The following is a 26140-nucleotide window of genomic DNA, read 5'->3' as shown; positions in this document are numbered from 1 at the left end:
AGACATTTGCACAGTACTGTACATCTACTAGAATATATCATTACAATATATAGTAAATTTAACACCTATTACCGTTTGTTAAAAACTTAATATAACTAATACATATTTGTGTAATAAATAATGTATAGTATACCTGTTTAAATATATCTTCTCTTATGGAATCACAATCAACTTTGTGTTTACATACAAGGCAGGATGCAGTTGCAAAGGAACCTGAAAACAAAAGGATTAAATATAAACTGTTACAATTCATAATTAGCATAACAAAGATTAATCAATTCAGAATGAAAACTAACAAAATAATTGGTCTTACAGGACATTTATGTGTATAAAACACTGAGTGTGCAAGTCTAACCATTCATATTTCCTCAGTTTTTGGCAAAATGGCCCTTACAATTCACACACTAACTTTTCACCTAAAATTGCATAAATAAATGCAAAAGTTTTCCAATAAAACAGGTGATAAAATAGAAGCAATTTCATATTATAATGAATCAGAATGTGTCAAAGAATGCTCACCCATACACTTTTTACAAACTCTTTGGCAGAACTCCTTTATCTTAATTCTTCTTCATTACCTTAGTTGATTGGTTGCGTAAAAATAAATAATTTTTTTTTTCAAAAAAGTTCCAAAGTTACTATTATTATGTTATTAATTATACTTATCCATTATAAAGAACTTCACAACATCTGAATTTTTCTTCCTCATGGCTATGTGCATTACCTCAGACAACCATCTTTTAAAACAAGGTGCAAAAGGAGATTTTAAATCTGCAACTATAATTGTCATTAGGATCTGCTGCTAACTTTGCAAAAAATCGGCCAAAGACTCACAAATAGAGTAGAGATGGAGTACTCACAAAATACTGTAGCAGGACTTTAAACATCAGTTTCTGTGACATTAAATTTGGTAATGTAAAAGTAAAAAAATCTTTAAAACAAATGTTTATTTCTTTTGGATATGTGATAAAACCAATTTGTGGTTTTATTTTGGGAATTACAACTTTCAGTTGAGTGGCCATTAAACACACAGGCTTATTTATGTTGCTTAAACTAAAACAAACTAAAGCCCATTTGCTTACAATAGAGTAACACTCACATCATTTTTTGTTGTAGACTGACTATAAGAAAAAGATTATAAGCTTGTTGAAGTAGTGGAAGAGTGTTCTCTATTTCGTCTAAACTTTCATACATCAACTGTTGTTTGAAAGATTCAAATGCCAAAATATTGCACCACAAAACCACCAAGTGTTTCCACAAAGTGTAGTCCGACACCCCACCTGTGTCATTAAAAGCCATTAGTTTCAAATTTATATATGTAACACATTTTGGGTCAGTAAGCAAGTAAGCTGGTGTTAGGATGGCGCCGCAGATGGCTGCCTCGGTGAGAGCTCTCTATGTTTTGTGTTGGTTTTTGTTTGTTAATGTTATTTATTGTGCATCAAACTCGGTCCGTTGAAGCAAAGAACAGTTACTGACCTTCAAGGGACAATGTTTCACCAACTTTTATTCCGGAGTTTTTTCAAAATACTTCAGAGTTTTTGGAAATCCTCACAACAGGTGCGCTGGCTATACTCAATCTGGCAAGAAAGCGGTGGAGAGGCAGATGAGCCGGAGCGCTCGTAAGGATGAGGCGACGTGGAGTCCGAACACCTTTACCGTCTTTATTCCTCTCCAATCTGCGATCTCTGCACAACAAACTGGAAGAACTACTCCTGCTCAACCAAACTAACAGGGACACCGGATAGCGCTCTGCATCTCCCCCGGCTTTCAGCTGCACCGAGCGACAGAGAACGGCAAAACAAGAGGAGGAGGACTGTGCTTTTACATCAATGAACGCTGGTGAAAAGATGTAATGGTACTGTTAAAATCATGCACTCCTCATCTAGAATCACTTTTTATTAACTGTAGAAATAAAACTTTTTATTTCTTCATGCACTTTTTACTACTCCCCCAGAGAGTTTTCTTCATTCATTCTGGTCGCTGTTTACATTCCGCCGGATGCGCGCACGAGAGATGAGCAGAAACTGCTGGCCGATCAGATAATGAAAGTAGAAAGGGAGAACCCGGACACACTGCTCATCATCCTGGGAGATTTTAACAGCGCAAATCTTACAAAAGAAATGCCGAAATACAAACAACATGTCACCTGTGCCACTAGAGAAGGGAACATTTTGGATCATTGCTACCTGTTAAAAATGGCTATCGCTCCGTCACGTGTGCGGCTCTCGGACATTCCGACCACAATCTTGTTCACCTCATTCCCACATACAGGCAGAGACTCAAAACTAATAAGCCTGTCATTACAACAGTGAAGAAGTGGACCAGTCTTTGAGGAGGCGACGAACAGCTTGGATGAATATACAGAAACTGTAGCATCATACATTAGTTTCTGTGAGGACAGCTGTATTTTTACTACAACACGGGTAAAATACACCAACAATAAACCATGGTTCTCGGCTGAACTTAGACAGCTTCGGAGGGAAAAGGAGGCAGCATTCAGGAGTGGAGATAGAGTTCTCTACAAGGAGGCCAAATACAAGCTGGAGAAAGGTAAAAAAAGGAATACTCAGAAAAGCCAAATTGCTGCTAACTTCAGTCTGGAGGGGCCTCGAAGAGATCACAAACTACAAGGTGCAAAAGACCCCCCTTCTCCTGAATGACCGTCAACTCACCAACGACCTGAACGAGTTCTACTGCAGATTTGAATTCACTAAGGACAATTCTCAGCCTCTCAGCTAATTCTTCATCCTCCTCCTCCACCCTGGCTCTCACACCTCTGTCCCCGGCTCCTTTAACCATCAATGAGCAAGACGTTAACAGACTCTTTAAGAAACAAAAGGTGAGAAAAGCTCCTGGGCCAGATGGAATCTCTCCATCCACCCTCAAGCACTGCAGCAAATGACTAGCGCCGACTTTCACTCATATCTTCAACAAATCACTAGAACTTTGCTCTGTTCCTTCCTGCTTCAAAACATCTACCATCATACCAGTCCCCCAAAAAACGAACATTTCTGGACTGAATTATTACAGACCTTCGAATGCTTGGTCCTAGCCTACCTGAAGACCATCACAAATCCTTTACTGGATCCCCTGCAGTTTGCATACAGAGCAAATAGATCTGTCCATGATGCAGTCAACGTGGCCCTGCACTTCATGCTACAGCATCTCGACAGTCCTGGAACCTACGCTTGAGTTCTGTTTGTGGACTTCAGCTCGGCCTTTAACACCATAGTGCCAGAGCTGCTGCAGGTGAAACTGTCCCAACTGTCTGTGCCGGATGCCATCTGCCGGTGGATCAAGGAATTCCTGACAAATAGGACACAGCAGATACGGCTCGGAAAACACATTTCAGACCAGTGGAACCTAAGTACTGGTGTACCACAAGGCTGTGTGCGTTTACCCCTCCTCTTCAGACTCTATACCAATGACTGTGTTTCTAAGGAACCAGCTGTAAATATCCTTAAGTTTGCTGATGACACCACTGTGGTGGGCCTCAAAACCGATGGTGATGAGTCTGCCTACAGAAAGGAAGTCGAGCAGTTGGTCTCCTGGTGCAGCGACAACCACCTGCTGATCAACACACAAAAGACTGTAGAGATGATGGTGGATCTCACAATTAATGGCTCTATGGTCTTAGTGGTGGAGTCACTTAAGTTCCTGGACACCACCTTATCCAGGGACCTAAAGTGGAAAAAGAACACACTCTCCATCGCCAAGAGGGCTCAGCAGTAAATGTTCTTCCTGAAACAGCTGAGGAAATTCAACCTGCCACAGAGTCTCCTGATCCAGTTCTACACAGCAATTATCAAGTCCATCCTTACATCTGATGTCTATCACCATCTGGTTTGGTTCCTCCACATCACATGAACGAGCCAAACTCCAGCGTATAATCAGGACAGTGGAGAGGATCACTGGATGTAGTCTGCCAACGCTTTAGGACATCTACAACAGAGTGCTGAACTGCACCGGCAAAATTACAGCTGACCCCTCTCATCCTGGACATCACCTTTTTCAAACTCTTCCATCTGGCACAAGACTGGTTAGCAGTCCGTGTGCTGTCGGGTCTGTTAAATATGTTATATGTTACATGTCATACATGTGTAATTATCTGTACTATTATGTGTATTGTGTGTACTACTATGTGGACTATTATGTGTACTATTATGTGTATCACCAAAGCAAATTCCTCGTATGTGTAACATACCTGGCAAAATAAAGTGATTCTGAAGGATTTAAAAGCCTACTGCACGTCTGTTTGGGACTAATATCAGGACAAGTGTGACTGAGCTATGTTCTGAAATCAGTATGTTGTGATATTTAGTTTTAGTCATAATTTAGTCATCTTAATTGTTTAAGTTTTAGTCTAGTTTTAGTCGACTAATTATTATAAGAATATAGTCGACTAAATCTACAGTTGATTCAGTCGACTAAAATATAAAGGGTGTAAAATGTAAATGATTTGTCATCAGTTCCCTTGAATTATTTAAGTCATTATATACGCTTACACAAAATGAAACATTTTTACTCAGTTATGGAATATTATTAATGTTTGAATGTGCAATACACACAAAAACAAATTTAACTTATTTCAAACAACATCTTTATTTACATGACCTTGCTTATTGAGCATAACAATAACAAAATATTAATGACCAGTAGGCCTGCTCTGCCTGAAAAATATATGCATTGTTTATAACAAATTGCATATTACATTCTTTATAAAACTGGGTACCATAAAAGCTGCAGTGCCATTATGTTGCCATTATACTGCCAGCAGTGCCAGATGTCGTTCCAGATTTGTTGTGTTTTTACCCGAGATCGTCGCCCCACATGGTTTACACATCGTCTTGTTTTTCATGACGTCAAATGAGAAATGTGTCCATATATCGACTCTCCTTTTTCTCCCTGTTGACATTGTGGAGTTAACCTAGTTCCATGAGTAAAGACAGTTTACAGGCTAGTCTGGTCTTCCCGGGTTTAGCTCAAATTTGTGCAAGTGTGGAGATTAGTACTGATTGGATGGCTACCCGGCTTGTCCCGCCTCTCCACATAGTTATGTAGTAGTTATGATTGGATCTCTTTCTAACTTGTCCCTACCTTCCACAAAACTAAATCAGTTCTGATTGGATGTCGTCCCTGCCAAACATTTTCGTCTCGTTTTTATTCGTTGACGAAAGTGTCAATTCATTTTGTCATAGTTTTTATCCTTTTATGTAGTTTTTATTTAGTTATCGTCTCGTTTTTGTCATGAAAAAAAGGTTCGTTGACGAAAACTATGACAAAAATCATTTGTCAACAAAATTAACACTGGTAAACACAAAGTGCAGCTTCTAAATAATTATTACATTAATTGAAGATAAAGATTTATTCAAAATCTATCACCTATGTTATTGCCCAAGTTACTGCATAACTAAACACTGGTTCTGCTAAAAGTAACTGGTTCTGCCAACTACAATCAAACGTTTGCTGTATTCGTTTTTCAGAATTGTTTTTACAGGCTATATTGTATGAGCTGCCCCTTTAAGGTCTTGCCACAGCATCTCAATATAATTCAAGTTAGGACTAGGCCACAAAAACATTTGTCATTTGTGATATTCAGAGGTTATCTTGCTTGTGTGTTTCAGATCATTGTTTTGCTGTATAACACAACTGCACATTAGCTTTTTGTCACAAACTGATGCTGGCTGGGCGGTATAACCAAAAATTTGTGTGACAGTATTTTTTTAAGATTCTGGCGGTTTCACGGTGTGTTTTTTTGTATGACTGGCACTTTTTTTTATGTTTGTGGCTTATTACACTGTCATACATAGAATATAAATAGTTTTAATTTCACAATGTAAATAATGAAGACTTTGAGTACTATAAGGTTTGCTTGGCCTCACAAAATGACATGAATTGGATCAGTACGCATGAAAATGTTGCAATAAATATAATTTTAATTGTTTGTACAATACTTAACCCTTCATTGCATGATTTTTTTTCTCTGTGGAAAAAAAAAGTTTGTTAAAGCCACTGAATACACAGAAAAATAGTAAAAAAAATTTTTTAATTCAGCTTTAAAAAAAAACAAAAAAAAACAAAACAAGATTTTTAATTTGTAGCAAACAGAGCGTAGATTTTTTTAATTTGTTGGAAATTTGCTAACGATGCAATGAAGGGTTATTAAATGTTAAATAATTACCCCTAAGCTCTTCCTTTAACAAATAAAACAAAGTTTGCAAACTCCACTGTACAACTTGACCACAGGTCTGTGGTAGAACAGTGGACAACTTTATATATCTCTGCTTCCAGTTCTCCTAATAACTTGGGTTTATAAACTGACCTGAAGTATTTTCGCCCTGTAAGACATACCTGGAATGCACTGTTTTAATTATTGCTCAAAGCTTCTTTCTCGACTGTCTATAGAGAAATATATGATTTGCTGTCTACTTTTGTATTAACAATGCTACGGTATGGCGGTATTTGAAAAATCCATACGGTATGAGAAATCAAAGACGGTATACCAAATGTACTGTCATACCACCCAGCCCTACAGTCATTCTTCTTTAGGTTCTTTTCACGGCAGACGGTTCACCACTGTTTTCTCTATTTGTGATCAATGTGTTACTTTCTGTGGTCCGCTGGAGTCTCCAAGCCTTAGCAACTGAATCTTTTTAAAATATGGCATTAAGTGCGGCTATCTGAGACCTTTTATTCTGTTTCACATTGCCAGACAGGTACTATTTAAGTACCTGTCTGGCTATTTCAACAGGTCTTGCAGTAATCAGGTCTTGCAGTAATCATGCCTGGGTGTGGCTAGTAAAATTAAACCCAATTGTTAAATGAATTTGGTTAACTGATTTTTTTAGCTAAGAGGGTAATTATATTTTCAGATAGGACCAGGTAGGGCTGAAAAGCATTTTACTTTAGACAAATTCATAATTTAAAAAAATGATTGAAAGTGGTTTATTGTTTTTTTTTTCTTTAATATAAAAAGTAGTTTAATTATCACGACAGCCCGTCTGGAGTTTGCCAAAAGGCACCTTAAGAACTCTCAGAACATGAGAAACAAGATTCTCTGGTCTGATGAAACAAAGATTGAACTCTTTGGCCTGAATGCCAAGCGTCATGTCTGGAGGAAACCAGGCACCGCTCATCACCTAGCCAAAACCATTCCTACAGTGAAGCATGGTAACGGCAGCATCATGCTGTGGGGATGTTTTTCGGCAGCAGGAACTGGGAGACTAGTCAGGGTTGAGGTAAAGATGACTGCAGCAATGTACAGAGACATCCTTGATGATAACCTGCTCCATAGCACTCTGGACCTCAGACTGGGGCAAAGGTTCATCTTCCAACAGGACCCTAAGCACACAGCCAAGATAACAAATGAGTGGCTTTGGGACAACTGTAGAGGGTTTTCCATCCACCAACTTTTTGCGAATTTTGAAAATGTGCATTAAAAAACCTGGATGGAAAAGCTCAAAATTCGAAAAAAGAACCAAATATCGCAAAAAAAGTTTTCAAGCTTGAACGAGGTGGAAAAGTTAGAATATCGCATCGCCGAAATGCGAAAAAAGGGGATGGAAACAGGTTTTGTGAATAAACGATGACGTTTCATAGTCCCTGTACGTGACCTGAGGATTGGAATGTGTGTACCATCCAGTGCACCGTACACCTGTGGTATGTGGTGTGCTGCATAATTACACTGTGCTATTTTTTCTGCCTCCTGCGCATTTGGTAATACGACATAATGTTTCATTAGCTTTGATGTTATTGCTTGGCATACATCGAATACACTACGGTGAACTGTTGTTATGCTTACGCCGAACATCTCGCCCACTACCCTGTACTCCGCGCTAGTGGCCAGCTTGTACAAGGCAATAGCAATCCTCTTTTCAGTTGGCACGGGTGGCCGGTGACTGTAAACTTTTGGCTCTACAGATGACCCGATCATGGTGCATAGCTTATCAAAGGCTGATTTTGACATTCTGAAATTCTTTATCCAAAGCTCATCTGAAAAATGGTTCTGCACAATGTGCTCCCAAAATTGTTTAGTGCGTTTACGTTCCCAGATGCGAGGTGAACGTCGCCGTAGCACGGAGATTTGAGCCCACATTAGATGGGCCATTGCTCGTTCTGCCCGATGTCTCTTAGCTGCAAACAACATAACCATAAAAAGATGGCAAATGGTTGTAAATATAATTCTACTTAAAGCAAAAACCAAATTAAATCTCTCCATCTTGCTCGTTTCTCTGCAGCGCGTTGACACGTCATGTAAAGGTTTTTTCGCATAACTGTAGTTGATGGAAACGCAACATTTTGCGTTTTACACTTGCAAAATATTTGGATGGAAACCCGGTTTGTGTGACATGATATTTGATGTGGTGTCAGGGATTTGGACCTGCTTTTATTGCCTTTAGAGGCTTTATATGTAAACAATGCCTCATTTATATGGGATATTAGAGATGGACCGATCGGGGTTTTTGGTACCGATTCCGATCGGGGGGGGGATTAGCAGTAAATAAACTTAAAAAGAGCCTCACAGTAAAGATAAACCGGAGCAGCGCGTGCGCGTGTGTGTGTTTGTGCCTTTAGAAGATACACTTTGTTCACAGTATCGCTATAAGTGATTCATTGATTCATGAGTTGATTCGTTTTTATGTGAAGCGTAAGTTTCTCTTCTCAGTTATCTCTCTGTGTTTACTGTTATTAATTAAATGTCATGGTTTTAAATAAACACCAGCTAATACAGAACATTTTGTGTGACTCTCTTACATTAAAAAGCTTAATTAAAAAGCTTAATTAAACTGCTATTACCACAGATCTGTAACCGAGTCAGACTCGTTCCGTCTAAGCAGCTAAAAGTTTTCTAAAAGTTCAGCAGATGATCCTGAACTAACGAATTTGGTAATGAATAAACTTTTGCCTCAGATTGGCTCTGTAACGTCTTCTGTTCTCATCTACATCACAAGTAAGAACCGCTTACGATTTACCAAAGTGAACCAGGAGTTTATATAACGTGCTGATAGAATCGACTCAGATGTGACCGGGTTGAATTATCTTTTTAAAGTAAATATTACAATCAGCAAAATTACATCGTAAGAGCTTTCACAATGGTTTCTGTACGATTGTTGATGAATGGTGATGTGATGGTTGGTGCTTCGTAGCTCAAAGTCTGGATCAATCCACTGAGCTGTTAACTTAACATGGTCTTTATATATCACACGATCGGATCGGCTACTTTTAGGAAATATCGCCGATCGCCGATAGCATATTTTGATTACAAATCGGCCGATACTGATTCGTAGCCGATCGATCGTCCCATCTCTATGGTATATCCAATTAACCAAATTAATGAAAACAAGTCTTGACTGAGTAATTAGTGAGATATTTGTTTCTTGAAGAAAGATGTCAGCTTTCAATTATTTTTAGCTGAGAAAATAGCTGTGCCCATTAAATTGGATGCCCTAACCCTTTGACATTCCAAAAGGCCTTCGAGACTTCACTCATGGTGAAATCAGGCAGGGAGGCACTGAGGAAAAGAACGCTAAACCACATCATAATCAAGCATGCTGACAATAACAAAAAAGGTCCAGTGACAATCACCATCAGTTCACATGTAAATACACCGACAAGGCATAACATTATGACCACTGACAGGTGAAGTGAATAACACCTGTTATGGGTGGGATATATTAAGCAGCCAGTGAACATTTTATCCTTAAAGTTGATGTTCCTTAAAGCAGGAAAAATGGGCAAGCTTAAGGATTTGAGTGAGTTTGACATAGGCCAAATTGTGATGGCTAAACGACTGGGTCATCTCCAAAACTGCAGCTCTTGTGGGGTGTTCCCGGTCTGCAGCGGTCAGTATCTATTAAAAGTGGTCCAAAGAAGAAACAGTCATAAACCGACCGGCTACAGGGTCATGGGCGGCCAAGGCTCATTGATGCACGTGGGGAGCAAAGGCTGGCCCGTGTGGTCTGAGCTAACAGACAAGCTACTGTAGCTCAAATTGCTGAAGAGGTTAATGCTGGTTCTGATAGAAAGGTGTCAGAATACACAGTGCATCGCAAGAATGTGCATGTGAGCATCGAAACTGGACCACGGAGCAATGGAAGAAGGTGGCCTGGTCTGATGAATCACGTTTTCTTTTACATCACCTGGATGGGCTGGGTGAGTGTGTGTCGCTTACCTGGGGAACACATGGCAGTGTGATGCTTTGGGCAATGTTCTGCTGGGAAACCTTGGGTCCTGCCATCCATGTGGATGTTACTTTGACACGTAACAGGATAATGCACCCTGCCACAAAGCAAAAATGGTTCAGGAATGGTTTGAGGAGCACAACAATGAGTTTGAGGTGTTGACTTGGCCTCCAAATTCCCCAGATCTCAATTCAATCAAGCATCTGTGAGATGTGCTGGACAAACAAGTCCGATCCATGGAGGCCCCACCTCGCAACTTACAGGAGTTAAAGGATCTGCTGCTCTTGGTGCCAGATACCACAGCACACCTTCAGGGGGTCTAGGGGAGTCCATGCCTCGATGGGTCAAGGCTGTTTTGGCAGCAAAAGGGGGACCAACACAATATTAGGAAGGTGGTCATAATGTTATGCCTGATCAGTGTATACCATAAACTCACCCAGACCGTCAATATAATGCACGATACAATGAATCTATAATACAGTTATTAATGGAACAATATCTCTATTCCTGACTGTGAAGCTGCCACTTGCACAACCCCTGATCTAACCAAGAAGGGGCCAGATCACCACACACCCTCCACCTAGGAGCGTTGCAATATGTTCAGTGTTCAAAAAATTGCATTCTGGTACTTGGGTGGTGCAGTGATCTAATGCTTTAACACACCACTGCAGAGCGTTCAACAGATTAACCCGGGGGGTAACAAAATAGTATTTTGTTACAGCATAACTGGAAATTAATAATAGTAATTCCTGCAAGATTGTAGTCACCGCAAAGGGAGGAGATTAGTCGCTCTTTTGATTTCTCCCAATGACTGACTTTTCTAGTCAGCTCTTAGAGTTGTTTTTTTTCAATGGGGGGGCCCATTGTTCTTGTATAATGCAATTAAAATAAGACTCAAATTTCTTTTTTTGCATTGTAATTAAAGGCTGCAGAAGTGCAAAAATAGTAACAGCACCACCTATAATTACCCTTTTAAGGGACTCAAACTTTATAACAATAACGATATCACTAATTAACAATAATTAAAACAAAATAGATCTAAATTATCTATATCCTTATCTATCTATATCTAAGAATAGCTCACAAACAACTTTTATTTTAAATGTTCAGCAGAACCTCCTTACATTAGGAAAAAAACTACAAAAAGTTCTTTACAGGTTTCTTAAAAGGAACATGAGCCTGTACTGTGCTGTTTCCACCACTGAGTGAGCCTGTATCAGTATCTACATGGGGGGGCATCAAGTGATCACTGTCAGCTCAGCTTTGATTTTGTCCTCTTGTGATTTGGGGGGTGGATACAACATTTTAAACATTTAAGGATGTGTAATGTGTCATTTTAGTCCCATAAAACTTTCAAACTGTATTAACCACTATTATGTGTCGTAGAATGATTCGATTCTATTGAACGGCCCTTTAAGCCAAAATAAAGAAACCGATTCGCGCATTTGGGAGTCGTTACATACATACGGCTCTTTTTTTTACTCAGTAACGGATGTGATTTAAAATGTAGCGAATTACAATTCTTAGTACAAAACTTACTTAAGTAAAAGTAAAATTACAGGCTGTAAAATCTACTTTAAAAAGTACAAGTACACAAAAAAAACGACTCAATTACAGTAACGTGAGTAAATGTAATTCATTACTTTCCAGCCAATCATGATCGCGCTCATCGGCTCCGTATTTTGATTCAGTTCAGCGGTGTTTGATTCAGTGAATCTTAATTAAACTCTTCTGTTTGTGTCTCGTTTTGCCGATCGTGTTTGATCTCCTTATTACTGAATCTAACCGTTACCATGTATAATCCTTGTTGTCTTCCGTTTACTGTTTTGGTTTTCGCTGGTTTTGGACTCTACCTGATTTTGTACACTGTTTTTGCCCTTTTTATATTAAACTTTCCCTGATTTATATTCCGCGGGCATCTGGTCAGTTTCTGCTTCGTGACATGTTGGTATTTTAATTAAAATATAAAGTATGTAAACAATCGCGATTGTCACATTCTAACATCGGGTGAAAACGTTCATGCGAATTAACCGAATTAATCGTGAAAATCGCCCAGCCCTAGTGCTGAGTATTTGATACTCATTGACTAAGCTGGTATGACAAAAGAATGACTTAAGTGTAGTGATTGTGATTGATTACTGAATGATAATAGGGTGTAATAGTTGTGAGGGTATTAATATATGTACGGATGATGTCAAAATAGAGCATTACATTTGAGTTTGCCGCGCATATACGCTTTTAAGCAAGCATGTGACCAACAGTAGAGGTTAGGTGAGTTGAGTGGAGAATCAGAGCAAGCGATTGCTAGACCCTCACAGAAATGATAATTTGATTCGGGTCCGACTTGGTCCTAGCGCACAGACTTTTTTTTGGTTATTTTTGAACTTGGAATAGGCTGCTATGAGCCAGGTATTATATATATTTGTACAGTTCTGTAAATACCTGTAAATAGTTTTCACCTTGTTGGAACACATATTGTACTAAATAAACTTTGCACTTTATTTCATTGCATATATATATAAATATATACAGTGTATCACAAAAGTGAGTACACCCCTCACATTTCTGCAAATATTTTATTATATCTTTTCATGGGACAACACTATAGACATGAAACTTGGATATAACTTAGAGTAGTCAGTGTACAACTTGTATAGCAGTGTAGATTTACTGTCTTCTGAAAATAACTCAACACACAGCCATTAATGTCTAAATAGCTGGCAACATAAGTGAGTACACCCCACAGTGAACATGTCCAAATTGTGCCCAAAGTGTCAATATTTTGTGTGACCACCATTATTATCCAGCACTGCCTTAACCCTCCTGGGCATGGAATTCACCAGAGCTGCACAGGTTGCTACTGGAATCCTCTTCCACTCCTCCATGATGACATCACGGAGCTGGTGGATGTTAGACACCTTGAACTCCTCCACCTTCCACTTGAGGATGCGCCACAGGTGCTCAATTGGGTTTAGTCCATCACCTTTACCTTCAGCTTCCTCAGCAAGGCAGTTGTCATCTTGGAGGTTGTGTTTGGGGTCGTTATCCTGTTGGAAAACTGCCATGAGGCCCAGTTTTCGAAGGGAGGGGATCATGCTCTGTTTCAGAATGTCACAGTACATGTTGGAATTCATGTTTCCCTCAATGAACCGCAGCTCCCCAGTGCCAGCAACACTCATGCAGCCCAAGACCATGATGCTACCACCACCATGCTTGACTGTAGGCAAGATACAGTTGTCTTGGTACTTCTCACCAGGGCGCCGCCACACATGCTGGACACCATCTGAGCCAAACAAGTTTATGTTGGTCTCGTCAGACCACAGGGCATTCCAGTAATCCATGTTCTTGGACTGCTTGTCTTCAGCAAACTGTTTGCGGGCTTTCTTGTGCGTCAGCTTCCTTCTGGGATGACGACCATGCAGACCGAGTTGATGCAGTGAGCGGCGTATGGTCTGAGCACTGACAGGCTGACCTCCCACGTCTTCAACCTCTGCAGCAATGCTGGCAGCACTCATGTGTCTATTTTTTAAAGCCAACCTCTGGATATAACGCCGAACACATGGACTCAACTTCTTTGGTCGACCCTGGCGAAGCCTGTTCCGAGTGGAACCTGTCCTGGAAAACCGCTGTATGACCTTGGCCACCATGCTGTAGCTCAGTTTCAGGGTGTTAGCAATCTTCTTATAGCCCAGGCCATCTTTGTGGAGAGCAACAATTCTATTTCTCACATCCTCAGAGAGTTCTTTGCCATGAGGTGCCATGTTGAATATCCAGTGGCCAGTATGAGAGAATTGTACCCAAAACACCAAATTTAACAGCCCTGCTCCCCATTCACACCTGGGACCTTGACACATGACACCAGGGAGGGACAACGACACATTTGGGCACAATTTGGACATGTTCACTGTGGGGTGTACTCACTTATGTTGCCAGCTATTTAGACATTAATGGCTGTGTGTTGAGTTATTTTCAGAAGACAGTAAATCTACACTGCTATACAAGTTGTACACTGACTACTCTAAGTTATATCCAAGTTTCATGTCTATAGTGTTGTCCCATGAAAAGATATAATGAAATATTTGCAGAAATGTGAGGGGTGTACTCACTTTTGTGATACACTGTATATATATATATATATATATATATATATATATATATATATATATATATATATATATATATATATACACATATATGTATACAGGGGTTGGACAATGAAACTGAAACACCTGTCATTTTAGTGTGGGAGGTTTCATGGCTAAATTGGACCAGTCTGGTGGCCAATCTTCATTAATTGCACATTGCACCAGTAAGAGCAGAGTGTGAAGGTTCAATTAGCAGGGTAAGAGCACAGTTTTGCTCAAAATATTGCAATGCACACAACATTATGGGTGACATACCAGAGTTCAAAAGAGGACAAATTGTTGGTGCACGTCTTGCTGGCGCATCTGTGACCAAGACAGCAAGTCTTTGTGATGTATCAAGAGCCACGGTATCCAGAGTAATGTCAGCATACCACCAAGAAGGACAAACCACATCCAACAGGATTAACTGTGGACGCAAGAGGAAGCTGTCTGAAAGGGATGTTCGGGTGCTAACCCGGATTGTATCCAAAAAACATAAAACCACGGCTGCCCAAATCACGGCAGAATTAAATGTGCACCTCAACTCTCCTGTTTCCACCAGAACTGTCCGTCGGGAGCTCCACAGGGTCAATATACACGGCCGGGCTGCTATAGCCAAACCTTTGGTCACTCGTGCCAATGCCAAACGTCGGTTTCAATGGTGCAAGGAGCGCAAATCTTGGGCTGTGGACAATGTGAAACATGTATTGTTCTCTGATGAGTCCACCTTTACTGTTTTCCCCACATCCGGGAGAGTTACGGTGTGGAGAAGCCCCAAAGAAGCGTACCACCCAGACTGTTGCATGCCCAGAGTGAAGCATGGGGGTGGATCAGTGATGGTTTGGGCTGCCATATCATGGCATTCCCTTGGCCCAATACTTGTGCTAGATGGGCGCGTCACTGCCAAGGACTACCGAACCATTCTGGAGGACCATGTGCATCCAATGGTTCAAACATTGTATCCTGAAGGCGGTGCCGTGTATCAGGATGACAATGCACCAATACACACAGCAAGACTGGTGAAAGATTGGTTTGATGAACATGAAAGTGAAGTTGAACATCTCCCATGGCCTGCACAGTCACCAGATCTAAATATTATTGAGCCACTTTGGGGTGTTTTGGAGAAGCGAGTCAGGAAACGTTTTCCTCCACCAGCATCACGTAGTGACCTGGCCACTATCCTGCAAGAAGAATGGCTTAAAATTCCTCTGACCACTGTGCAGGACTTGTATATGTCATTTCCAAGACGAATTGACGCTGTATTGGCCGCAAAAGGAGGCCCTACACCATACTAATAAATTATTGTGGTCTAAAACCAGGCGTTTCAGTTTCATTGTCCAAGCCCTGTATATATATATATATATACAATATATATATATATATATATATATATATATATATATATATATATATATATATATATTGGATGCACATGGTCCTCCAGAATGGTTCGGTAGTCCTTGGCAGTGACGCGCCCATCTAGCACAAGTATTGGGCCAAGGAAATGCCATGATATGGCAGCCCAAACCATCACTGATCCACCCCCATGCTTCACTCTGGGCATGCAACAGCCTGGGTGGTACGCTTCTTTGGGGCTTCTCCACACCGTAACTCTCCCGGATGTGGGGAAAACAGTAAAGGTGGACTCATCAGAGAACAATACATGTTTCACATTGTCCACAGCCCAAGATTTGCGCTCCTTGCACCATTGAAACCGACGTTTGGCATTGGCACGAGTGACCAAAGGTTTGGCTATAGCAGCCCGGCCATGTACATTGACCCTGTGGAGCTCCCGACGGACAGTTCTGGTGGAAACAGGAGAGTTGAGGTGCACATTTAATTCTGCCGTGATTTGGGCAGCCGTGGTTTTATGTTTTTTGGATACAATCCGGGTTAGCACCCGAACATCCCTTTCAGACAGCTTCCTCTTGCGTCCACAGTTAATCCTGTTGGATGTGGTTTGTCCTTCTTGGTGGTATGCTGACATTACCCTGGATACCGTGGCTCTTGATACATCACAAAGACTTGCTGTCTTGGTCACAGATGCGCCAGCAAGACGTGCACCAACAATTTGTCCTCTTTTGAACTCTGGTATGTCACCCATAATGTTGTGTGCATTGCAATATTTTGAGCAAAACTGTGCTCTTACCCTGCTAATTGAACCTTCACACTCTGCTCTTACTGGTGCAATGTGCAATTAATGAAGATTGGCCACCAGACTGGTCCAATTTAGCCATGAAACCTCCCACACTAAAATGACAGGTGTTTCAGTTATTTTGTCCAACCCCTGTATATATATGTATATATATTAGGGCTGTCAAACGATTAAATTTTTTAATCGCGATTAATCTCAGAATTTCATATAGTTAATCGCGATTAATCGCATTAAAAAAAAATCTGTGTAAATGTTATAGAAAACAAGGATTTTTAAGTGAAATGTTACAATTAAAATGGTGAACACATTTTATGCTAAATGTACTGATGTTAAAAACTGCTGGGACAAGAGAAAACTGTAAGGGAGTTTATTCACTCACATACTAGGCAGTAAATGTCAGATTGTAGGTTAGAATTTCTCCATCAGCAAACATTGTAGATCAGCGGTGCTTTAGGTGGGATAAGGCGTAGTTATTGTATCAGACTTGTCTGTGGTTGTATCGTGACGATGGTTTGATGGACGTTTCTACACGAAGTGAGTGTGTTTTGACCCTTTGGGGCTTCCATAGTTCATGAACTAACGTGCTCGACTCAGCTTTCCGGTATTTGGTACAGAAGAAGAAGTTAATTAAGTGTAATAAAGTGTTCTGCTCCCGACAACTTGTGAATATAGCGTGTATTTATTTCTTTATTATGCAAGTGCATCACTACCACGATCGGTTACATTATGTTAACAAACCGCAAATGAAAAACGGTGGCAAGTCCGACATTAAAATGTTTGTTCTACCAGTCAAGTGTCAACATGAACTAGAATCTGCGTTAATGGCACTAATTTTTTTAATCGCGTTAAATTGAGATTGCGTTAATGCGTTATTATCGCGTTAACTTCGACAGCCCTAATATATATATATATATATATATATATATATATATATATATATATATATATATATATATATATACAGTGTATCACAAAAGTGAGTACACCCCTCACATTTCTGCAAATATTTCATTATATCTTTTCATGGGACAACACTATAGACATGAAACTTGGATATAACTTAGAGTAGTCAGTGTACAACTTGTATAGCAGTGTAGATTTACTGTCTTCTGAAAATAACTCAACACACAGCCATTAATGTCTAAATGGCTGGCAACATAAGTGAGTACACCCCACAGTGAACATGTCCAAATTGTGCCCAAAGTGTCAATATTTTGTGTGACCACCATTATTATCCAGCACTGCCTTAACCCTCCTGGGCATGGAATTCACCAGAGCTGCACAGGTTGCTACTGGAATCCTCTTCCACTCCTCCATGATGACATCACGGAGCTGGTGGATGTTAGACACCTTGAACTCCTCCACCTTCCACTTGAGGATGCGCCACAGGTGCTCAATTGGGTTTAGTCCATCACCTTTACCTTCAGCTTCCTCAGCAAGGCAGTTGTCATCTTGGAGGTTGTGTTTGGGGTCGTTATCCTGTTGGAAAACTGCCATGAGGCCCAGTTTTCGAAGGGAGGGGATCATGCTCGGTTTCAGAATGTCACAGTACATGTTGGAATTCATGTTTCCCTCAATGAACTGCAGCTCCCCAGTGCCAGCAGCACTCATGCAGCCCAAGACCATGATGCTACCACCACCATGCTTGACTGTAGGCAAGATACAGTTGTCTTGGTACTTCTCACCAGGGCACCGCCACACATGCTGGACACCATCTGAGCCAAACAAGTTTATCTTGGTCTCGTCAGACCACAGGGCATTCCAGTAATCCATGTTCTTGGACTGCTTGTTTTCAGCAAACTGTTTGCTGGCTTTCTTGTGCGTCAGCTTCCCTCTGGGATGACGACCATGCAGACCGAGTTGATGCAGTGTGCGGCGTATGGTCTGAGCACTGACAGGCTGACCTCCCACGTCTTCAACCTCTGCAGCAATTCTGGCAGCACTCATGTGTCTATTTTTTAAAGCCAACCTCTGGATATGACGCCGAACACGTGGACTCAACTCCTTTGGTCGACCCTGGCGAAGCCTGTTCCGAGTGGAACCTGTCCTGGAAAACCGCTGTACGACCTTGGCCACCATGCTGTAGCTCAGTTTCAGGGTGTTAGCAATCTTCTTATAGCCCAGGCCATCTTTGTGGAGAGCAACAATTCTATTTCTCACATCCTCAGAGAGTTCTTTGCCATGAGGTGCCATGTTGAATATCCAGTGGCCAGTATGAGAGAATTGTACCCAAAACACCAAATTTAACAGCCCTGCTCCCCATTTACACCTGGGACCTTGACACATGACACCAGGGAGGGACAACGACACATTTGGGCACAATTTGGACATGTTCACTGTGCGGTGTACTCACTTATGTTGCCAGCTATTTAGACATTAATGCCTGTGTGTTGAGTTATTTTCAGAAGACAGTAAATCTACACTGCTATACAAGCTGTACACTGACTACTCTAAGTTATATCCAAGTTTCATGTCTATAGTGTTGTCCCATGAAAAGATATAATGAAATATTTGCAGAAATGTGAGGGGTGTACTCACTTTTGTGATACACTGTATATATATATATATATATATATATATGTATGTATATATATATATGTATGTATATATATATATATATATATATATATATATATACACATATATATATATATATAATAGGAATTTATAGATAATACCTTTTAATGATAATTATACCACAGGAATTTATAGATAATACCATTTAATGATTTTCTAAAATGACCTTAAGGGATAGAGAAGTTTTCTAACAGTGTTAAAGCATGTCTTGCCTTCACATTTTTACAGAGTTTTAACGAATTAATGTACTATATAAAGGATGCCTTAAAAGTCTTGAAGTTTGGTCTATTATTCATAAATTTACAACAATGTATGTGATATTTGGATAATATTAAGAGAAGGTTGACAATATAAGTCTCAACTGAATTCTGTCACTTTTAGTTATTCCAAATAAAATAAATTCAGTTTTCAATTTAAAGTTATAGCTAATTTTTCTATTAATAAAATTATTTAAATCAGTCCACAAAAATGAGCAAAATGAGCAATCCCAAAATAAGTGAGTAAGGGATTCTTCATATTTGTGACAAAATTAACATTCAGTATTTATATCTTTTTTAAATTTAGCAATAGTTTTATTGATTAGACAGCGCAGCGGGAGTCTGCGTCACCCACTTACTAATGAACTCACCTGTAAGCCCATTCATGAATCAATATAAGCGTGCAAGCTACAGAGACTTTTTGCGAGGTATTGCCAGTTTCTCCTGCATACTGAGCGTTTTCTTATGTTATGATATTGCTGTGTATGACCCTTGTTGCTTTTTGTATCCCGTTTAACTGGAGTAGCGCTGAAATGGGCCTCAGCTGCCTGGCCAAATATTCAGACATACTCCTACACTCGTTTTGAAACTGAGTTTAAGGAAGTTTTTGATGAACGAGCGGTGAACGAGTGTCAACAATTCGGCAAGGTAAGCGCTCAGTGGCGGAATATGTGCTTGAATTCTGCATTATCGCTGCAGAAAGTGGCTGGAATGATCCAGCCTTAAAAGTAATGTTTCGTAATGGTTTGAATAGAAACATTTTATCGGAGATTGCTTGTAAAGATGAAGATCTAACTTTAGAAGGATTGTATAACTTGGCGATTCGTTTGGACCAGTTATTGCAAGTTCGACGGCCCTCAAGCACAGAGCAGGCGTATGTACCACACCAGTCAAGACGTTTTCCCGCTCTTGAACTTGAAATGCCCATATGCCCGAACTTTGGTCAGAGAGCAATGCGACGCAACGCATATATCGGAGGAAGAATGTATGCGGCATTTTACAGGGAGACTGTGTTTTTACTGCGGAGAACCCGATCATGTTCTTCGTGATTGTGCTGTTCGACGATCCAAGCAACCACGCACCTATCCTGCTCTACCTAAGGAGGCAGAACCTGCAAGTGACACGGTGAGAAATATGACTTTGTAACGGTCTGGGAGCGTCACCTAAAAACCTCTACATCAATATTAAGGGTTCCCTAGCAAGTTGTGTGCTTAATGAGGTTACACACACCTTTAGACATTGATTGTTATGCAAAAGGTGTATTATACAGTACAGTATGTACATTATATGCCTTCACCACATATGCAAACTCACATACATTCATACACGAGTCCATAAAGTTCCTTCCATTCCAAAAAGTCTCTATAAAACAACAAAACAGATCGCCTCACCGATCTGTCAAAGCCATGAGTTACCAGTCTGTAGCACTGAGTTGTTGGGGAGAGGAAAATCAGCTGAAGGAGGCAGATGAAGGAGTTGGATGATGGTGGACTCCAGGTGGTATGCCCGAGCCTTTATCCCAGCAGTAATCCCAGTTAGTTCCCACAGTGCAATCCCACACCTGACATTTTACCCAGCTCATGGAGCATGGATCATGACCCACAGAAAGAAGGCAGTAAAAGGAACAAGTCCTTCTAAATACGAAAAATAAGCACACAATCAGTTCATAATCACCCTCTGATCCTAGGCCTTCAAACAGTAGACCAATCCCCAAGATTAATAAATACATACCCAACCCCCTTTCATTCACAAAGAGAACAGAGTACACATATGCATCAAAACTTCCACTGTACTTACATTGAGCTTGAAAACACAGTGTTTTCCCAAAAAAGGACTTTGTGAGAAAGTTTGTTTGCATGCTTCCACTTGCTGACTGTTCTTCCTCATCTCCACTCTAACTAAGCATTTGCTAGCTCATTACTGCTCTTGGAGGCAGGAGCTAGTACTACAACTTAATATACCTGTAACTGGAGGGACAACGGTTACATACCCCCTCCCTCAATGAAAAGGACCACCGGTTCGTAGCATTTTTTTTTTTCAAATTAACCACGTTAATAGTATCTTCAATATTGGGTGCCTCAGTATAACATACTCTGTAATTTACCTCTCCCAGTCTTTTAAGAATTTTGGCTCGGCCTTTCCACTTTGGTGCCAGCTTAGCGCTGAACCCAGTCCCTGCCTTGGACAATGGATGGGACCTGACCTACACTAGTTCGCCCACCTGGAAACTTGTAGGCTTCCTCCTGGCGTTGTAATAGTGAGCTTGCTTACACTGGGCCTTGTCCACGTTAAACCGAACCTGCTCAATAAGTTGTTGTTGTCTGGCAACGGTGTTGTATGCATCATGCTCAGGGGTAAGTTGATGCTGATTAATAAGCCTCTCTAATGGCCCTTTCAACTTCCTGCCCAGTGCAACTTCTGATGGGGAGAAACCTGTACTTTCCTGCCAAGCGGAGTTGATGGCATACCTAAATTCATAGATCCATCTGTCCCACTCCCTGTGGAGTTCTTTAACGTAGGAGGCAATCATGGTCTTGAGGGTGCAGTTAACACGCTCCGTCATATTGGTCTGCAGATGGTATGCTGTGGTTAGTTTCTGTATGACTCCCCATTGCTTACACACTGTATTTAGGAGATGTGATGTGAACTGTGCACCCCGGTCCGACACCAAGTAAACAGGCATGCCCCAGCGTGTGAATATGTCCCTTATCAGGATTGCAGAGATTTGTGGTGACTTCGCCACCCTCATTGGAAATATTTCCACCCATTTGCTGCAATAATCAACGACTCCCAACAGGTACTCATTCTGTTTAGTGCTCTTTGGGAATGGGCCCATTATGTCCACCCCTAGCATGTAACCAGGCTCTAGTACAGGTGTGGACTGTAGTTGTCTGGGTAGCTTTGTTATCCGTGGCTTGTATTTCTGGCATGTAACACACTCTTTACAGTGTCTCCAAACGTCTTTGCGGATGTCTGGCCAATATGCCACATTTAACAAGCAAGCGTAGAAGGGTCTTCAGTCTGCCCAGATGACCACTAAGGGGGTTGTTATGTGCAAATTGTAAGAACTTCTCTGAGGTCTCTGGGTATAAACAGTTGAAGAGTATAGCCTCCACTGTCATGCTTGGGCACACATCTGAACAAGAACCCATTCTTCATTGTGTAGTGGATCCTTCCAGGATCTGGATCTGGAGGCAAGTCTTTTACTATTGCCTGCACCTCTTCATCAGCCTGTTGTGCACTGCTTATGTCGGTCCAGTCTACTGGTAAACCCTCTGCTTTGGCGACAGTTTTACACATAGCAACAACACTTTGCATTAGCTGAGGAGTGTGGCTGCGTGACAATGCATCCGGCACCACATTGCATTGTCCTTTTTGATAGACCACCTTGAAATCCAACTCCTGCAGTCTGAGGGCCCATCTGGTTAGCCTGGAAGAAGAATTTGGGTTGTTAAAAACCCAGGTAAGTGCTGCATGGTCTGTCACTACTTCAAAGTGTGTTTCTTCCTCATCTACAGAGGCCGATTTGATATCTTTTATCACTCTCCTTGCCAGGAGATTGTTATTGCTTGAGTGGAAATCACCTATACCTCCTTCACATACTATGTGGATTAGAGAGATTGTTTATGTAATGAAGCTGGAAAAAATTAGGCATCTTAGGAATGGCTCAGTAAGCAAATTTTACAACGTTTGGGACCCTTTCTTAGACCATATTAGAAATGTATCTACATTAGACTGTCCTTCATTAGCTGAGCTGGTTGTTCATTCAGCCCCCCCCCCCCCTTTTGTGATTTCTCTGTAATTATTCAGATTCTGACTGTAAAGTTTGTATTTGGACTACATGTTTTGCTCTGTTTTAGGTGTGACTGCCCCACTTTTTTTTCTATATTTGGTTTATTTATGTTTATTTTTTATTATTTTACACTTTGTAAATCCTGGGTATTGCTTTTAATTTGTTTTGACTATGTACACTTTCATATCCAGAATGTTTTGCTGTGTTGTTTAAAAGTTAAAATAAAAATAAATATAAAAAAAAAAAAAAAAAAAAAAAAGTGTGTTCCTTCTAGGTAGGCTCTCCATTTTTCGATGGCCCATACCATTGCCAGGCACTCTTTTTCTGATATGGCATACGCCTTTTCTGCTCCAGTAAACAGTCTAGAACCATAGGCTATTACGTGTTCCTCCCCCTCTTCCTCTTGAGTCAACACCGCTCCAATGCCTGTCTCACTGGCATCCACTTGCACCCGGAACCGTTGTTGGAAGTTTGGCGGTCTATGTACTGGTGCTCCCAGGAGGGCTTTCTTTATGTCCTTGAATGCTTTTTGACACTCCTGTGTCCAGCTCCATCTTATGTCTTTTCGCTTCAGGGCATGCAGTGGGGCAGCTCTCATGGAGAAATTCGGAATGTAGCGATGGTACCATCCTGCAAGACCGAGAAACCGCTGTACCTCCTTTACACCCCTAGGAACCGGGAAATCGCTGACTGCTCTTACCTTGTCAGGGTCAGTCCAGATACCATTTCCAGAGATGACATGTCCCAGGAATGTAAGCAGCCTTTGCATTAAATGGCACTTTTTCAGGTTGAGTGTCAATCCTGCTTGCCCTAGACACTGGAACAACTCTTCGAGGTCTTTAAGATGTTGCTCCTCACTTCGTGAATACACCACCACATCATCAATATATACAAAACAGTTCTTCCCTTTCAAGTCCCTGAGTATGTTTTCCATCAGCCGTTGAAAGGTAGCTGCAGAATTTTTTAGTCCAAACGGCAAACGCAGAAACTCAAATGTCCCTTTGTGCGTAACAAATGCTGTCTTCTGTACACTTAAGTGGTCCATGCTCACCTGCCAATATCCACTTCTCAAGTCAAGAGTGCTAAACACAGACGCCCCATGCAGTGACTCGAGTATTTCCTGAATTTGTGGCATTGGATAAGAATCAAGGTGAGTTTTGGCATTTAGTGCACGGTAATCCACACAAAACCGCATGCTATCTTTCTTTGGTACCAACACCACTGGTGATGCCCATGGGGAAATCCATGCCAGCCGTTGAATGTGCAACAGTGTTTCTGGTGATACAGAGAGGGCAGGCTGTACAATGCATAGATGTAAGTATGAAGACTCTCCTGGATTGGAAAGGTTTTCAGAGAAGGTGAACTCCTTTCTGTCCCCATGTGAGCCAGCCAAGTTGTGGGTCAGTTTGCCGAAGTTGATAACAATCTCATTTTCTGACAGGAAGTTCAGCCCAATTATCAACGGAAATGCCAGATCAGCATCAGACAGAATGTACAATGGTAGATGGAGTTGTTTCCCATGCAGAGAGCACTGCCAATGCACCCTTCCAAGCGCTCTCTGTATTTTCCCATTGGCTAGCATGAACGTACGTCCTCTGCTGGGTTGCCGAATTTCTGCTGGTCGTTTTAATCTACCCCACCAATATTCCCTGATGAGTGAGTGAGTGCTTCCCGTGTCAATCATGGCCGGGCAGTTCCGCGAGCCCACTGAGAGAGGCAGCATTAGGGATGCAGGTTGCATGGTTTGAACAGTGGCATATTGGTCTTGAGCTCTATTCGAAGGCTGTTTTTTCTTTCCTCCTTCGTTGTTGACTTGACGTTCAATAAAAGTTCCAACTCGGACTAGTTCCTCTACAGTTTTTACAGTTCCTCGTAATAGACTAGCCAGTCTATGATTGCAGTTTCTCAGTATACCTTGCATTATCTCCTTCTCAGTCATCCTTTTTCTCCACCTAAGACACAGGGCTTGATACTGGTATGCAAAGTCTCTGATGCTTTCTTGTGCTCCTTGTTTTCTCTCATGAATCCTTCTTTCTGCCTCTGCCTCATAATCTTCAGATAGAAAGGCACTTAAAAACATTGCTTTGAACTGAGCCCAAGTGCTCACAGTTTCCTTTTCTGCCAGCCACCAGTCTTTAGCTGTCCCAACCAACACTAATGTCAATGTAGCTAGTACTTCTGTGTTTGTCAATGGATGGACAGCTAAAAACTCCTCACATCGTTCCAGATAAGCAATAGGATCCTTCTCATCTCTCTCCCCTCCAAAATGTGGAAACTCAACTTTTATAGGTGGCCTCATATGCATAAAGGTTGTGTTTCCTGGCAGCACCTTTGAATGTTGCCCAGGGGTCTGGTCGGTTACCTGAGGTCTACCGCTAGGACGCGTGGTGGATGTGAGCAGTGCATTAGCCTGGAACATTGCCTCGAGCTGTCGATCACGGCACTTCAAGCAATCAACCATAGTTTGACCAAGTTCCTGAACCTCTTGCTCCAGCAGATTTTTCACCCTTTTGCATCCTCTTTCAATCAGGTATTGCCACTTTTCAGTGTCCGCCTTGTATTGTTCTTCCAACTCTCTGCACCGTTCCTCACATTGTTCCAGTCTCAGCAGCAGCCTTTCCTCTAGAGCAGACATTTGGGTCTCAACCGACTTAACTTTTTCGAAGACATCTTCTACTACCTCAGGTGGTGGTGGTAGGGGTAGTTCTTCCACTCCTTCCACCTTGTCGTCTTCATCCTCATGGTTAGACTCCTCGTCTATATACAGATGGCTGAACGTGTGGATTATCTCACTGATCGGATCTCGCCGGGTTACAAACAGGCCAGCAGTGAAATCTAGCGGTAGGTCAGGCTCATCCACTATACCTGGCTGGGTTTCTGCCATACTGAATGCACAATTAGAAATTAAGCAATTACAACCATGTATTAATGATTAAGCTAAAGTCCCTGTTTGGGTGCCAATCTGTAACGGTCTGGGAGTGTCACCTAAAAACCTCTACATCAATATTAAGGGTTCCCTAGCAAGTTGTGTGCTTAATAAAGTTACACAC

General features: G+C 41.2%; 1 protein-coding gene across 1 annotated transcript in view; it reads right to left on the bottom strand.

Moving 5' to 3' along the window:
- The window catches only part of sirt1 (sirtuin 1), a 119980-nt gene that overhangs the window by 49218 nt on the left and 44622 nt on the right, over window positions 1-26140 (bottom strand). Inside the window, exon 6 of the mRNA XM_062995828.1 lies at window positions 134-213. Coding sequence (XP_062851898.1) covers window positions 134-213 — 80 coding nt within the window. The remainder of the gene's footprint in view (window positions 1-133; window positions 214-26140) is intronic.

This window comes from Trichomycterus rosablanca, chromosome 5 (genome assembly GCF_030014385.1).
Source record: "Trichomycterus rosablanca isolate fTriRos1 chromosome 5, fTriRos1.hap1, whole genome shotgun sequence".
NCBI classification, from domain to species: domain Eukaryota; kingdom Metazoa; phylum Chordata; class Actinopteri; order Siluriformes; family Trichomycteridae; genus Trichomycterus; species Trichomycterus rosablanca.
Note: the sequence above shows the minus strand (reverse complement) of the source record. Positions and strands in the feature narration are given on the sequence as shown.